The sequence below is a fragment of the Caretta caretta genome, chromosome 10, assembly GCF_965140235.1.
Source record: "Caretta caretta isolate rCarCar2 chromosome 10, rCarCar1.hap1, whole genome shotgun sequence".
In the NCBI taxonomy this organism is placed as follows: Eukaryota; Metazoa; Chordata; order Testudines; family Cheloniidae; genus Caretta; species Caretta caretta.
The window spans coordinates 72,909,113-72,925,083 of record NC_134215.1 but is presented as its reverse complement, the minus strand read 5'-3'; the positions used below and the strand labels follow the sequence as shown (position 1 = coordinate 72,925,083).

Sequence of the window (15,971 nt, the reverse complement as noted above, 5' to 3'; positions counted from 1 at the left end):
AATAACAGGCTGTCACCAACCACCCAGGCCAGACCTAGAAAGTTCTCTATGCCCCTGATCATCGACTGAGCCATCCCATCCCATCCCGCTGCGTTTCCCAAAGTTCATGGTCCAATGCCCTCGTTAGCAGTGCCATAGTGGTACTAGGAACAGGCCACATTTGATTTTATTGTTCAGCAGTAAATGTGACCATGTACGCTCTGGAGTGGTTTAGACTCAGTAGTCTGATGTGTGCATGGTTAAAGGAGGACTACACTGTCTATGAGGCAGTGTGTCTTAGTGGGCAGAGCACTGAACTGGGACTCAGCTAACCTAGGTTCTAATTCCTGGTTCTTCCACTGGCCTGCTGGGTGACCCTGAGCAAGCCACTTCCCCTTCTCTGTGCCTCAGTTTCCCCATCTGTAAAATGGAGCTGAGGCTACTGACCTCCTTTGTAAAGTGCTTTGAGATCTACTGATGTAAAAGCTAGGTATTATTATTATAGGGCCAAATTCATCATTGGTTTAACTCCACTGAAATCAGTGGATTAAATGGGCCCACTCAAAGTTTGAACAAGGGATTCAGGGATGCTGGGTAGTCAGAGGCACTGCCCAGTAAGTTATATTTACAGGTGGGCAAGCAGCACAAAGAAAGCCAGTGAGTGTCTGGTTTTCAGATGAATTTGTACATGCCCCTTGTGTATGATAGAACAAGATACAGTGGCTGCTCCGCACCTTTGAGCCAATCTGCAGAGGCCTGTTCCGAGCCCTGCAAGGCAGCCTCATGGGACGTACAAAATACCGTATTTATGGTGTTGTGATGTGTTGCGATATCACAGAAGTGCAGCACGTTCCCAAAGGGGACAACACCCCTGAAGAAAGATGAGAGACGCTGATAGAGCCTGTTGGAGGGGAGACATAGGCAAAGGCCTTTGAACAAGGTGGAGAAAAGTTCTACAAAAGGGAGAAGCTCCAGCTTTGTAAACTAACCAAGCAGTCAGGAAAGCAGAGAAGAGGATCGGTTGGTTTATAGCTCCCTCTGCTGGCAAAGGGATAACATTGGCAATGAACAAAGGGTTCTGCTTCTTGAACAATAATGTACCCATCCACCTACAAAAATTTAAGCAGAAATAGAAGTTACTTGAAAACGTTTTGACACTCACACATAAGAGCTGCCACATGGATCAGACTACTGATCTAACTAGGATCCAGCCTCTGTCAGAGACCAGCTCCTGACTTTCCTAATAGTCTGAGTTTGTGGAATGGCGGGAAAGTGGGGAATCAAGACTCCTTGGTCTCCTCCCCAATTCTGTCTTACAGGGAAACCCAGGGCAAATGACCCATCACAGTGCCTCCTTTTCCCCATTGGTCACATGGGGATAACAACTCAGAGTCCCTGACCTACCTCCCCTGAAGTTTTATCTTTGGCTAATGGAATAAAGTGAGAGCATTATTACTGGTAGGCTTTGTCACAAAAATGGGAATTCTTTTCCAATAAAAAAGTTTCAAACAGAATGAAACATTTTCATTTCATTCGAAACCTCGGTGTAATTTTTTGATGAAATGATTCAAATGAAAAGCGATCATTTCAAGTGAACTTGGAAATTTCTGATTTGTATTTTTCAGGCTTTTCCTCCCCTATTCATAACCCCGTCCTGTTTTCCAATGGCAAAAAAGAACAAACCAAATAGAAAAATTTTCATTTTGAATCATTTCATCAAAAATTTGGAAATTTTCAAATCCACAAACATTTTTCACAAAAAACGTCACCGAATTTAAAAATATTTTTAACCACTCTGATTAAGACATTTTTCTGTTGCTAAGTTTTAGCAGCATCCTGGCAGGAATTATTATTTGCTTTTGTGAGAGCTTTACCCCCATAATTAATACCAAGGTTCTATCAAGGTCACTTTAAAAGTTCAGTTCTAAAAAGTCTTATTTATGAGCTTGCTTTCCACTCACAAGTAGGCCCATTGACTGAAGTTATTGCATTGGCTTCAATGGAATGACTCCCAGGTATAAAATTAAATGTGTGCTTAAGTCTTTACAGGATCAGGGTCTAAATAATAAAGGATCTGAATTCCCTGTCTTGGACCATGAACATTTTTATTATCTATCACCCTATTGTTTCTTTCCTCTTCCCCTTTCAGAGGTGTGCTGGGCTAATGTACAGTGTAACTGGACTCTACTGACAAAAGGAATAATATCTCTAATAATAGAAGAGGAGACAGAAAGACAGATCAAGAGAGAGTGACATTTAGAATATCATTAACTGTGAAAAACTAAAGAGTAGGGCTCAGGGAGGAGAGTCACATAGCAACTATCACCAAGAGAGGTAGCACACAGATAGCACCAGAAGCTTCCTTTTTGATATGCCTCTACGCTGGGCTGCAAAGACTTCCTGTAGTGGGAAAATGGGGAGTTCGTTCTCCATGGCCTATACTGTCCCCAGTCCCTTGGTGGAGGGTGCATGCATGGGAGCTAGCTAGAAACCAGCTGTGATGGTGGCATCTCGATGCAACGTCAGTCTACTAAGAACGGGGCTGTGATCCCCTCAGCCTCATTTAACATAAGATTCCAAACCATCCCAGATGGGAACAACTTCCAGCCGCTTCCACCCGCTTCTCCACTGGAATCGAGGCGAAAGACTTTGAATCCCACCCAGCAGCTGAGTCTCTCTCAAAAGGATCTCCTCCTGCCTTGTTATGCTCATGAGCCTAAGAGACTCAATGAGAGGGGGCTTTATGAGTGAATCTCAACATCTTATTCCACAATACATCATCAATGCTCTTAGACAGCAACTCAGAAACAATTTGCCTTACTTGTGTCAATGAAGACAGCATCCACATAGATTTTGGTACAGAAGGAGCCCAAGATAAATCCACAGGCTGGTCCAAATACCAGCATTGTAAACAGGATCCCTGCAAAGAAGCAGAAAACAACACAGGGAAATTAAACACTAGGCACAGATCATTCATCACACATTGGGCCAAATCCAGGCTCTACTGACATCAAGTCAAGATTTGCTTCCAAAGAATACTGTAGAGCAGGGGTTCTCAAACTTTTTTTCGCTGGGCCGCTCTTTGAAAATATTTCAGGTTGTGACCCCCCGCAAGTGATAGCAAATTACGGTACATACTCATAGGTGCATACTCATGGTATTGCCACCCTTACGTCTGCAGTGCTGCTGTTGGTCGTGCTTCCTTCAGAGCAGGGTGGCCAGAGAGTGGCAGTTGCTGTATCCCCCCCATCTCCCCTTTACCCCCCCCAGCGACATTGGGGTGATCTCCCGATCCCCCTACAATAGCCTTGCGACCCCCTTTTGGGTCGGGACCTCCAGTTTGAGAAACACTGTTGTAGAGCATGGAGATGTCATGCCGGTTGGACACAAGCTTTGAACACAAGGGCTCCCCCATAATGCTCTCTGTGCTGCCCCAGCTCCTCAGAGGAGAGGGATGGCTGGGGCTGAATGCCAGGAAGGATTTCTGTACACCTGAAGCGATGGTTTGTGAGACGTTTTGGGGACCACCCAGACCAGGAAGAGTTTCTCTCACCTCCTGCCCTGTAATCTTGGGTGCCTTTATGCTGGATATCTTTGGTTCACAGCCCTGACACCAGTAGCCCCTCCACAAGCACAAAGTCTTATCCTGGCTTCGTCAGCCTAGTTACACTTTGCTGGTGAACCCAAGCCCTTCCAGTCCCGAGCCTCCCCAAACCTGTCCACGCCGAGTTCTTAACTAACAGATACTCTGACTTTTCCCTTCTGGTTCGTCACCCCCGCAAGGTATGAAACCAGCCCCCAGCCTGCTCGGACATGCACACTCCATACAGTTTGCATACAGAGACCTGCTTGGGGTAAAAATTAAAAAAAAGCTCCTTAAGCAGAAAACCCCCAGAGCCAAAGATGAAATCATGAGGGAAAGCAAACATATTCAAGTTACACAGAAAATAAACATCATAATGGAACCTCAGGCTTTACACTTTAAATTAGATGAAACACCTGTTGTAATACAAGGTACCTATTACCTTTGAACAGTGTCACAGACGCTGTTCGTCGGTGGGCAGGATCAAACCAGGGACCTCTGGAGCTTAGTGCACAAGCCTCTACCACATGAGCTAAAAGCCAACTGCCTGTTAGCTAAGGCTGTAGAGCAGACTCATTAACTCTCTTTCTAAGTGGTCTTGGTGCCACTAGATGGGACAGAATACCACACCCTGAAGGTGTGTGGGTTACACCAGCATACCTCCTAACTGCAAGGGCGATCAGTGTTTCCCAGACAGCTTCCAGCCTAGACGTTGTCCCTCAGTTTCTGACTAGATTTCACTTCAAAACCCTTCTCTTTTAAAAGGGTTTGCAGTTCTCTCTCTCGCATGGTCACTGAGAGCAGGAGAAGTTCCCTCTTGACTTGATAGCCAGGGTGTCTCAGTGTCTTCCCATTCGCTGTAATGGCCCACCATTTGTCTTCTCCTAGGTGCTTGGAGCTAGTCTCATCTGGTTGGGGAGCCAGCCCCTCCCTGGCCGACTGCCCACTGCCCGTCAGGAGGTGGAGCTGAATGTTGTAGCACAAATTAGGAGTACAGTACAGTTTTATACATACAGACAAACACATGAACTCGTGACGGCAGTTTGTATACATATCTCGTAATGACCACCAAGTTCAGAACATTACAAGCTTTCATAAGAGACCTTACTCGATATATTTTTATGCGCAACAACATTGTAGACAATCAGTTAATTCAATTGCTTATTCTTTGGGGTTCAGACCCCCCTCTTCTTCTGTTGCGGTGTCTGGACCCTGATTTTCACAGCAAGTGCAGCAAATAGCTTAGTGGCCAGATGTGCCCAGGTCTCAACTGGTAGGGTCACTTCCCAGGATGCCTTGCTACGAGCACAAGCTACTGCAGACACAGCTCTTCTCCCAGGGCAGATTCCACCAGGGAAATCCTCACCTGTGTCCAGCCAGGTTAAATACCATCCATTTACCAGACAGGCCTGGATACTTTCAGCGCCTGGGGCCAGCCTATCCCTGACATACCGAGCTGCTATAATATATGGTGTAAATGTGCCTTTTCAGCTGTTGAAATACTCCCTTACAGTTGCAGCTCCCACCCTGCCACTCCTGGACTTCAGGAAAGCAGACTTCGACTCCCTCAGGGAACGGATGGCCAGGATCCCCTGGGGGACTAACATGAAGGGGAAAGGAGTCCAGGAGAGCTGGCTGTATTTCAAGGAATCCCTGTTGAGGTTACAGGGACAAACCATCCCGATGAGTCGAAAGAATAGTAAATATGGCAGGCGACCAGCTTGGCTTAACGGTGAAATCCTAGCGGATCTTAAACATAAAAAAGAAGCTTACAAGAAGTGGAAGGTTGGACATATGACCAGGGAAGAGTATAAAAATATTGCTCGGGCATGTAGGAATGAAATCAGGAGGGCCAAATCGCACCTGGAGCTGCAGCTAGCGAGAGATGTGAAGAGTAACAAGAAGGGTTTTTTCAGGTATGTTGGCAACAAGAAGAAAGCCAAGGAAAGTGTGGGCCCCTTACTGAATGAGGGAGGCAACCTAGCGACAGAGGATGTGGAAAAAGCTAATGTACTCAATGCTTTTTTTGCCTCTGTTTTCACTAACAAGGTCAGCTCCCAGACTGCTGGGCTGGGCATCGCAAAATGGGGAAGAGATGGCCAGCCCTCTGTGGAGATAGAGGTGGTTAGGGACTATTTAGAAAAGCTGGACGTGCACAAGTCCATGGGGCCGGACGAGTTGCATCCGAGAGTGCTGAAGGAATTGGCGGCTGTGATTGCAGAGCCATTGGCCATTATCTTTGAAAACTCGTGGCGAACCGGGGAAGTCCCGGATGACTGGAAAAAGGCTAATGTAGTGCCAATCTTTAAAAAAGGGAAGAAGGAGGATCCTGGGAACTACAGGCCAGTCAGCCTCACCTCAGTCCCTGGAAAAATCATGGAGCAGGTCCTCAAAGAATCAATCCTGAAGCACTTGCATGAGAGGAAAGTGATCAGGAACAGCCAGCATGGATTCACCAAGGGAAGGTCATGCCTGACTAATCTAATCGCCTTTTATGATGAGATTACTGGTTCTGTGGATGAAGGGAAAGCAGTGGATGTATTGTTTCTTGACTTTAGCAAAGCTTTTGACACGGTCTCCCACAGTATTCTTGTCAGCAAGTTAAGGAAGTATGGGCTGGATGAATGCACTATAAGGTGGGTAGAAAGCTGGCTAGATTGTCGGGCTCAACGGGTAGTGATCAATGGCTCCATGTCTAGTTGGCAGCCGGTATCAAGTGGAGTGCCCCAAGGGTCGGTCCTGGGGCCGGTTTTGTTCAATATCTTCATAAATGATCTGGAGGATGGTGTGGATTGCACTCTCAGCAAATTTGCGGATGATACTAAACTGGGAGGAGTGGTAGATATGCTGGAGGGCAGGGATAGGATACAGAGGGACCTAGACAAATTGGAGGATTGGGCCAAAAGAAATCTGATGAGGTTCAATAAGGATAAGTGCAGGGTCCTGCACTTAGGATGGAAGAATCCAATGCACCGCTACAGACTAGGGACCAAATGGCTAGGCAGCAGTTCTGCGGAAAAGGACCTAGGGGTGACAGTGGACGAGAAGCTGGATATGAGTCAACAGTGTGCCCTTGTTGCCAAGAAGGCCAATGGCATTTTGGGATGTATAAGTAGGGGCATAGCGAGCAGATCGAGGGACGTGATTGTTCTCCTCTATTCGACATTGGTGAGGCCTCATCTGGAGTACTGTGTCCAGTTTTGGACCCCACACTACAAGAAGGATGTGGATAAATTGGAGAGAGTCCAGCGAAGGGCAACAAAAATGATTAGGGGTCTAGAACACATGACTTATGAGGAGAGGCTGAGGGAGCTGGGATTGTTTAGCCTGCAGAAGAGAAGAATGAGGGGGGATTTGATAGCTGCTTTCAACTACCTGAAAGGGGGTTCCAAAGAGGATGGCTCTAGACTGTTCTCAATGGTAGCAGATGACAGAACGAGGAGTAATGGTCTCAAGTTGCAGTGGGGGAGGTTTAGATTGGATATTAGGAAAAACTTTTTCACTAAGAGGGTGGTGAAACACTGGAATGCGTTACCTAGGGAGGTGGTAGAATCTCCTTCCTTAGAGGTTTTTAAGGTCAGGCTTGACAAAGCCCTGGCTGGGATGATTTAACTGGGAATTGGTCCTGCTTCGAGCAGGGGGTTGGACTAGATGACCTTCTGGGGTCCCTTCCAACCCTTATATTCTATGATTCTATGATTCTATGATTCCACTGAGGTGCCCCAGCATCACAGTGTTCCTGGGGGTGGGTGAAGGGGGTGTTGTCTTGACATCAGAGGAGCTGAATGGGGCTCATTCCCCCCTGGGGGCTGTGGGGCTTGCAAGGAGCTATCTGAGTCCCAGCTGGGACATTTCTCCCCCCACCACCCTGCCTCTGCCTGCACTCTGTATATCGAACTCACACTTCAGTTTGGCAGTGGGACGCATCCCTTGTCCCCTCTGCGAAGCCATCCAGAGAAGCTGTCTGCTGCTGTCCTGACATCTCGGCGGATTGGTAACGCACTGGTTAACCACAGCCTCCCAGCCCTTTAACCCGAAACAAGATTTCAGCCCGAAGCATTTTCTCCTAGCGCAATTCTCAGCAATCAGAGAAATGACCTGCACAGCTGGGGGCAGAGAGAGGAGCTGGAGAAAAGCAGTGGCCTTTTAATACCCGTGACGGAACACCAAGTCTACTGAAACAAAGCCACGTGCCCTAATGAAAGCCTGGCTGGGCAGCAAGGAAGAGTTTGCCTGGCCAGAAATAACTTTGCCTTAGTTCTGTGCATGTGTGAGCTCCTTCAAGAGCGCGGCTTGGCTTTAATAACTGATGCCACGGAGCAACCATTATCCCCTCCAGCGTCTCGCATGCAAACGGAGCTCACCGATACCGGCACCGAAATCAAGACCAATAAGGGGAGAGAGAAAGGGAGAGGCCGGGAGAAAAGAGCGGGTTTCTGAGGAGATTTTTGTAAATGATGCGAGGGAGAGATGGTGGCCTTGTGGTTAAAGCACTAGGCTGGGAGATCGGGATTCGATTCCCCTCTCGAGTGCAAACTATGGGTGTGACCTTGGGTAAGTCACTTATGGTAGGAATTTCAAAGGCCCGGTGTGTGCCTAAATCCTATGGAAGGGTGATGGGACTTGTGCTCCTAAATCACTTGGCATCCTTTGACAATCCAAGCCTTAATCTCTTTGTGCCTCTCTTCCCCCTCTGTAAAATGAGGATACTCCTCCTTTACTTCACATTGGTGAGGAAAGGGTACGTTCACTAATGTCTGCCAGGTGCTCAGACACTATGGTGTTGTGAGCCACTTCATGGCTCAGACACTGAGGGGGTGGGATCTCCCTCAGAGAAATGGGGTCCAGGGAAGACTGTTGCAGGGGGTGGGAGCTGCAGAGGAGAAGGGTCTCTTGCCATCAGTGTAAAAATGCGTGAAGGAAGCTGGTGCTATGGGGGAGGGAAAGGCTGGATGAAGACCGCAGAGGTTTCTAAAGATAAGCAGATCAACTCTCTACTGGCCCCTGGAGCACTGTGGGGCTAGTGGATTTGTTTATGGGTGGCAGTGACATGGATGGATGGGGGTCAGAGGGGAAGGGAGCGTCTCCAGATACAGCAAGAGGTGATGGGCAGTACTAGGGCTGGATTTGTCCAAAGCACCATGCTAGCCTGGTGCTCTTAACAAGGTGTATGGTTTTTAAAGGGAAAACACTTCTTGATATTACTAGTTATCTAAGAGGATTAACTTGTAATATTGTCTTGACACACTTGGAGAGTCAAAGGTAACATTGCAAACAGACCTACTGAGAAAGAGTAAGTTGCAGCCTACAGAGCACGGCTGAACTCAGCGTAATGGGAAATGCTGATCTTGAGCTAAGATAAATCATATTCAGTCCCCACTTCAGACTGTGTGCTGGAGATTGCTAGATATGATCCCACGCTGCCATCTGCCACATTTCAGACTCAGGCATATGGCACAGTGAACGTGCAGGATAACCTCACTAACCTGAGACTCTACACTAAAGCTGGCAGGATCTCCTCCATCTATCTGCAGTACAGCAAAAGTCGCAAGTGACAGAGACACTGGTACTTTTATCAAACACACCGCAGTACACTTACTCAAACTCTCCCAGCATTCAAACCAAACTACAACTGACAAAAGAAAAGGAAAGGAGCACACTTTTTGAAATGCAGCATTCAGGCTTTATCAGCATGTTTGAACACTTGTTTTGCTAGTTCACAAGGTTCACTAATTCACAGGTGCTTTGCCAGTCAACACGGGAATGGGCAAGGATCTGCTATATGTGTGTGGGTATGCACAGAGTTATGCACTAATAATTTGTTTATATGCCACTATGTAATATTAATCATAATAATAGTGCTAGAGAGTAATAATAATTGTGTGTGTGTGCAAAGTCAGACTTTTGTTGACTGGGGGATCCATTGCAAATTAGCCCCATATGTGTTATTGCTAAGGCTGTGTGTCCATCACGGAGGTCATGGAAGTCATGGATTCTGTGACTTTCTGTGATCTCCGTGACTTTTGCAGTGGCCAGTGTGGCTGGCTCAGGGGGTGCCCGAAAACTCGGGCAGCCCCTGGGCCAGCAGCAGTTTGGGTGTGGGAGGGGCCTCAGGGCTGGGTCAGGGGGTTGGGGTGTAGGGTGGAGCTTATCTGTGGGGGGGCCTTCCCGGAAGAGGCCAGCATGTCCCTGCAGCTCCTAGGTGGAGGAGCCAGGGGGCTCTGTGCGCTGTCCCTTCTTGCAGGCACTGTCCCCGCAGCTCCCATTGGCTGCGGTTCCCAGCCAATGGGAGCTGCGGAGCTGATGCTTGTGGTGGGAGCAGTGCCTGGAGCCCCCCTGGCCTTCCCTCTCCCTAGGAGCTGCAGGGACATGCCGGTCAGAGCCAGGTAAGGAGCCTGCCAGCACTGCCAGCCCCCCACTCCCGCAGTGCCAGCGGGGGTCCCAGGCCCCCCCCCCAGCGCCAGGTCCTGGGCAGCTTGCTGCCACCCACCCATACCCTCCAGCACCAGCGGGGGTCCCGGGCTACCCCCCAGCACCCGTGTCGCCCCCAGACTGCTACCCCCTCCAGAGCACCCACAGCCCCCGGCCCAAGTTTTAGTCAGGGGTCATGGTACATATAGTAGAAGTCATGGACAGGTCACGGGCTGTGAATTTTCGTTTACTGCCCATGACCTGTCCATGACTTTTACTAAAAATACCCGTGACTAAAACGTAGCCTTAGTTATTGCTAAATACCTGTAGGCACACGATAAGGCCTGGATCCTGGAAGTCCTTGCACAGCACACCATGTGCAAGCCTATTGCACTCTAGTATATGTATGAGCAGAGGCTACACATGGGGGCGCCTATTGCTAGGATATAGATATTCAGGCCTGTCTGTAAAGGCCTGTACTCTAGAATTTAGGTGTATTCTTATCACTTAGCTAGCTATAGAGCTATAAAAGAAAGAATCAAAATCACTGTCTGCCAGTGTAAGGGCCTTCTCTTACTGTGACAGTCTGAGGCCCTGTGCTTAGGCTCAGGCCTTTGGCTAAGCAGCAGAGGCAGCCGTAAGCTGGGAAGCAAATGGTCACATCCTCACATTCCAAACTAGTCACATTGAAATAAGGTGCTATTGGGCTGTGAGGAGTACAATCCTGTCCTGATAATGCCTATCGCCTCCAGAGAAAGGGAAGTGCCTAGAAGATGTAAAAGGAAACTTAGTTTGATAGCATCCTGTCTGGCAAGAACTCACTTATCAATAGCTGGGATGTGAAATCCTCATTTCTGTGTTGTTCTGTCACTGTAATCCCCATTTCCCTATTGTTTGTCTGTATAATCTCTGTCTGGTTCTGTGATTGTTCCTGTCTGCTGTATAATTAATTTTGCTGGGTGTAAACTAATTAAGGTGGTGGGATATAACTGGTTAAATAATCATGTTACAATATGTTAGGATTGGTTAGTTAAATTTCAGGAAAATGATATAGCTAAGCAGAACTCCAGTTTTACTATGTAGTCTGCAGTCAACCAGGAAGTGTGTGTGTGTGTGTGGGGGGGAATGGGGGGGTGGAAATTGGAATCATGTTTTCCTAAGGGGGATATGGGAACAGGGAATGGGGGTGGGGAAATTGGAATCATGTTTAGCTAAGGGCAGGAATGGGAACAGGGACACAGGTAAGGCTCTGTGGTGTCGGAACTGGGAAGGGGGACACTAAGGAAAGAAACTGGAATCATGCTTGCTGGAAGTTCACCCCAATAAACATTGAATTGTTTGCACCTTTGGACTTCGGGTATTGTTGCTCTCTGTTCATGCGAGAAGGACCAGAGACGTAAGTGAGTGACGGAATAAGCCCCCTATCACCTATGGTTAAGCACTAGGCGTAGGTAGCCCTCTGCAATGAGCAGAAGTGAGTCTCAAAATCCCTGCCTCCTTGCTCTCAAGTGCGCAGGGCTGCAAGGGAGGGTGGGGGGCAGAACAGGCACGTCTGAGCAAACACAGGGTCAGAATTTCATCTGCTGAAAATTGGCATAGCACCACTGAAGCCAATGGAGATGGCTCTTGGAAATCAGCGCCCAGAGTCCAGAGCCCCTGGGTAGCGGTGGCATCCGGGAACCCCCAGGGCTCCCCAGTGATTTAAAGGGTCTGGGGCTCTGCTGCGGTTGTGGCAGCGGGAGCTCTGGGCCTTTTAAATTGCCCCCGAGCCCCACCTCTGCAGCTGGTAGCTCGGGGGTGATTTAAAGGGCCCCGGGCTCCCAGCCGCCACTACCGCAGCTGGAGCCCTGGCCCTTTAAATCTAGATTTAAAGGGCCCGGAGATTTAAGGCCCTGCCTCTTCCGGTCGAGGCCACGCCTCTTCTGGTTGAGGCCACGCCCCCTGTTCAGGACTCCAGCGTACTGGAAGGTCCTCTAACTTACTTGCACCCCTGGGCTTAACGTGATCCCCAGCATATGAATGAGACTTTATCTAACATGCACTCTTTGGGCCCTTGCCCAGCGAGCGCACACAGATGATTTGCTCTTGGAAAGCACAATGCTCTCAGGCAAACATGTCCCCATATTATTGTTACAGCAGTTACAGAAATTGCTCTCTTCCTGAGATAAGGTCACACAGGGCAATAGAACGGCTTACAGTGGTGACGGACTCCCACAGACATCAGTGTCCTAACAGCCACACTAAAGCCAAGACTAAATTCCCAGTACTCCCAGTGGGCATTGTGTATGTGGATCGAGGGTAATCCTGGGTCAGCAGATGGGCTTTTCCACCAAGTTCCAGGGCCATCACCAAGGCAGGTGACATGTAGCTTTCTACAGCTTAGAATGAAATACACGTGGTGTTGGGCTGGAGCCCAGAAGGCAGGCTAAGCCAGCTGTGATTGGGGTCTGACCTGTTCTCCAGAGCCAGCAGGGCGTCAGTCCTTTCTTTGTAACCACGAATTGTAGCCGCTGATTTTCACAAAGTGTTTTGCACTCTCTGGAGCGCTGTGAACTTTCAAAGGCTGCTGTTTGCTGCCCACGCGGGATCACTGGGGTAAGTCACACGTGGCATGTCACGAGAGGCCAAACCCTGAAATCCTTAATCCTCTGGCAATGGGGTCATTGAAGTCAGTGGGAGTTTGGGCTGAGGAAGGACTGCGTTTGGCCTCATGCTGTTTTCCTGCACAGTGACAAGTCCCAGTTTCAGTTGTGTCAAACTCCAGGGGTATGTAAGCCGGCCCACTTGAATCAGAGCTTGGTTTGGGACTGCAGTGACCAAGAAAGGGACAGAGACAGAGATCCGAGGGAGCAAGACATCAGCATGTGAGAAAGGAGATCCATTTTCTAACACAGGGAACGAACAAGAATGTGTTAGGCGAGCTGATAAAGCACTAGAGAGACTGGTAAAACTGAACACTGGAAAACGTCACTCTGAACGTTCAGCACTAGAGGGTGCTGTGGGATTAAAGTGTCTGCTAAAAGAATGGACTTTTAAAGTATCTTATGCTAAAACATTAAATTATCTTTCACCTCCAGGTTAATTGCAGTTACCCCCCTTCCCCCAAAGGTAACTGTGTTTTTTACTTCCCTTAAAGTTTACCCTAAAAGCAAGCTCTCTCCGTGTTCCTCTTCAGAGGATCCCATCTTAATACCCGCCATGTACTAACAATATACTACAGACAGTCCTCGACTTTACGATGTTCGAGTTAGGACGAACAGTATTTACGACGTTTCTAAACGGAAATCCTCTTTGGACTTTCTGATGTTGCTTTCGACTTTGCGACGCTCAAGCCAACATTGTTCCTGTGGGAAAATCGAGTTACAACGTTTCGACTTCAGACGTGATTTTCAGGCCAATTGTGTCATGAGCCCAGGGACTGCCTGTACGGTATTATCCTTTAAAATAAAATGTAACTCATCTGAGGGTTCCCAAAGCACAGCCCCTACGTACAGCTATTCTGCACCTGGCATGGAAGTGAAGTGGAAAGACAGTCCACTGGGTAAGTGATCACCTCAAATTTGTGAGACAAATGTTCAGTTTCATGTGTGACCTTGGGTGGGCCACTTAGTCTCTCTGTGCCTCGGTTTCCCAGGGGTACGATAGGGATAACAGCTCTGCCATACTTCACGGGGGTGCTGTGAGGACAAATACATTACAGATACCTACAGTGATGGGGGCCATATAAGTACCTAAGATAGGTGGACCATGACAGAGGTTCAACAGAGCAAGCCACAATGCACAACAGTTTGAGACAGGAGCTGAAGAATACTGTATCCAGATTTAGGGGAGTGGAATAACCCATGTTAAAGTTTTCCAGTCACCCCCTTCCTCTGTGATCTTTAATGACCCCACTCATTAAGAACGCTTCCATCTCACCCACCAGCAACAAAGAGCCCTTAATGCTATCAAGGAGCAGGAGCTACTTATTAGTAGAGATAGGCCTGACCCAATATCCTGTCCCAAACTTGGGGGTACAGTATGGGGTACAGTATGGAAAGGAGGGTGTTTTAAAATCCTGAATCCTGTGGCTTGGCCTATCTATCCCCACTTGTTAGGCCTTTTCCAGTGTTTGCCTCTTGCTTTGACATCAGCCTTATGTGGCTGTGGAGGGCATGAGGGACCCCTAGGCCCTGCTAACCTGCTAATGGAAAACTACTCTTCCAGGTAGGCTGTGATCTGTTTTCAGCAGCAGAGAGACTGTGGGTCAAATCTTGGCCCCACTGTAATTTGTGGCAAAACTCCCACTGACTGCAACAGGCCCCAGGACTGGCCTGGTATGTCTTGCTTCAGCCTCCTTCTTTTGGTTGTCTCTGTGTGGGCTCCTCTCTCCCAGCTTGGGCTCAGCTGCAGTGTGTCATCACCTCCCTGCCTCAGTAACAGGCATGAGCAGTGGTGGACACAATGCTGCCTTGGAAATGCAGCTCTCCTGGTCTTTGGGACAGCTGCACTCACTCCAGCCAGTGTTCTGTTTTCCCAGGTGATAGTCACCTGTTGGGCCCCATGGTTAACCAACTGGGGGAGTGTCTCTTTTTCAGCATTTGACTCCTATACAGAGCTGGGCAGGAATTAGTTTTCCCATCCCAGGAAAACTTTTGAGATTTCCTATCCCAAATCAGGACGAAAAGTCATAATCTGGACAATGTTCAGTAACTGACAATCCAATAAATAAAAAAAGTAAATAAATAAATATTTGATTCCTATATTTTGATTTCAAGATCTTAATTAAACCCCTCACCCCCATTAAATGTCAAACCAAAAGTCATTTCAAACAGAAATAAACAGGGGTCTTTACTGCTTAGAAAATGTCAACATGAGATCTCTTTGAAACTTTTTTCTAATTTTTTTTCAAAATGAAAAATTTATTTAAAAAAAAATCAGTCCTTTCCCACAAGTTTTGGTTTCAACAAATCAGCATTTCCCAACCAAAAAAGGTCATCAAAAAATTCCTGACCAGCTCTAGTTAATTATAATAAAACCTAGCGCGTCAGTCATGCTTTTCATTAGAACTCTCCAAGCACTGTACAGAGGGGAAGGGAGGAGTGATAGGAAGTATCATTACCCCCCTTTGCACATAAGGAGAAACCGAGGCACAGGGAAGGTGAGGTGATCTGCCCAAAGTCACACAGCAGGTCAGTGACAGAGCTGGGAAACATCCCACTGAATGAATGGTTTTCAACATTGCAGTGAAGCAGAGCAATCCTTAGGCAAACCCTGCTACACACTGCTGGCTAAGAGATACTGAAGAAAACTCAAGCTCCCTGTGTTTGCAATGAGAAGTGGGAGAAGCATCTGTCCTGAATCCCTGTAGTGAGTTAACATGGAACAGTAACTCACAGCAGAAATGCCTCCTGGCTGGAAACCGGACTCCAACATGAAAAATACCCGGACGAACACGCTTGTTCTTTAGGGAGCCTGTTTCATGTTCATTTTCAGGAAGGGATCACTCGTGAAGAAGAGCAGCTCCAATGCACAGTGGTGGGCTGGATAAAGGCAACGGGTCACGGAACAAGAACTTTCACTTCAAAACCCGTTAGTGCTAAACGCTAAATGCCAGTTCCACTGCAGGTGCTTGAGCAAAAGGAGAAGAGTGCACCTTGCAGAGATGAACATGAAGTGAAGCAGGTCAGAGCAAAGCCAGAATGCTTTGCTGTGATCTCTACTGGAAAGCTTTGCAAAGCGATCCATCTGCCATTTAACTACTCTGGCAGCTGCCTCCGAGTGGGGATTGGAGCTGAGGGAAGCCAGGTTGTGCCCAAAGCAAAAGAGCAAGAGATGGCTATATTTCACAGCATTCATGACGAGTGATAGGTGCGTAGTACGAGAGCAGGCGAGAAATGCCAAGAGAGTGACAATATTTTCTTATCCACAGGGCATTCATACAAGGGTGCATGTGATCATCGGCTATTCAGAACCCACAACTCTAGTTAAGGTCACATAACAGTTTCCATTCCTAACC

General features: G+C 47.9%; 1 protein-coding gene across 1 annotated transcript in view; it reads right to left on the bottom strand.

Annotated features, from left to right (window-relative positions):
* The window catches only part of SLCO3A1 (solute carrier organic anion transporter family member 3A1), a 215,929-nt gene that overhangs the window by 44,210 nt on the left and 155,748 nt on the right, over positions 1–15,971 (bottom strand). The window contains exon 3 of the mRNA XM_048868205.2: positions 2,801–2,899. Coding sequence (XP_048724162.2) covers positions 2,801–2,899 — 99 coding nt within the window. The remainder of the gene's footprint in view (positions 1–2,800; positions 2,900–15,971) is intronic.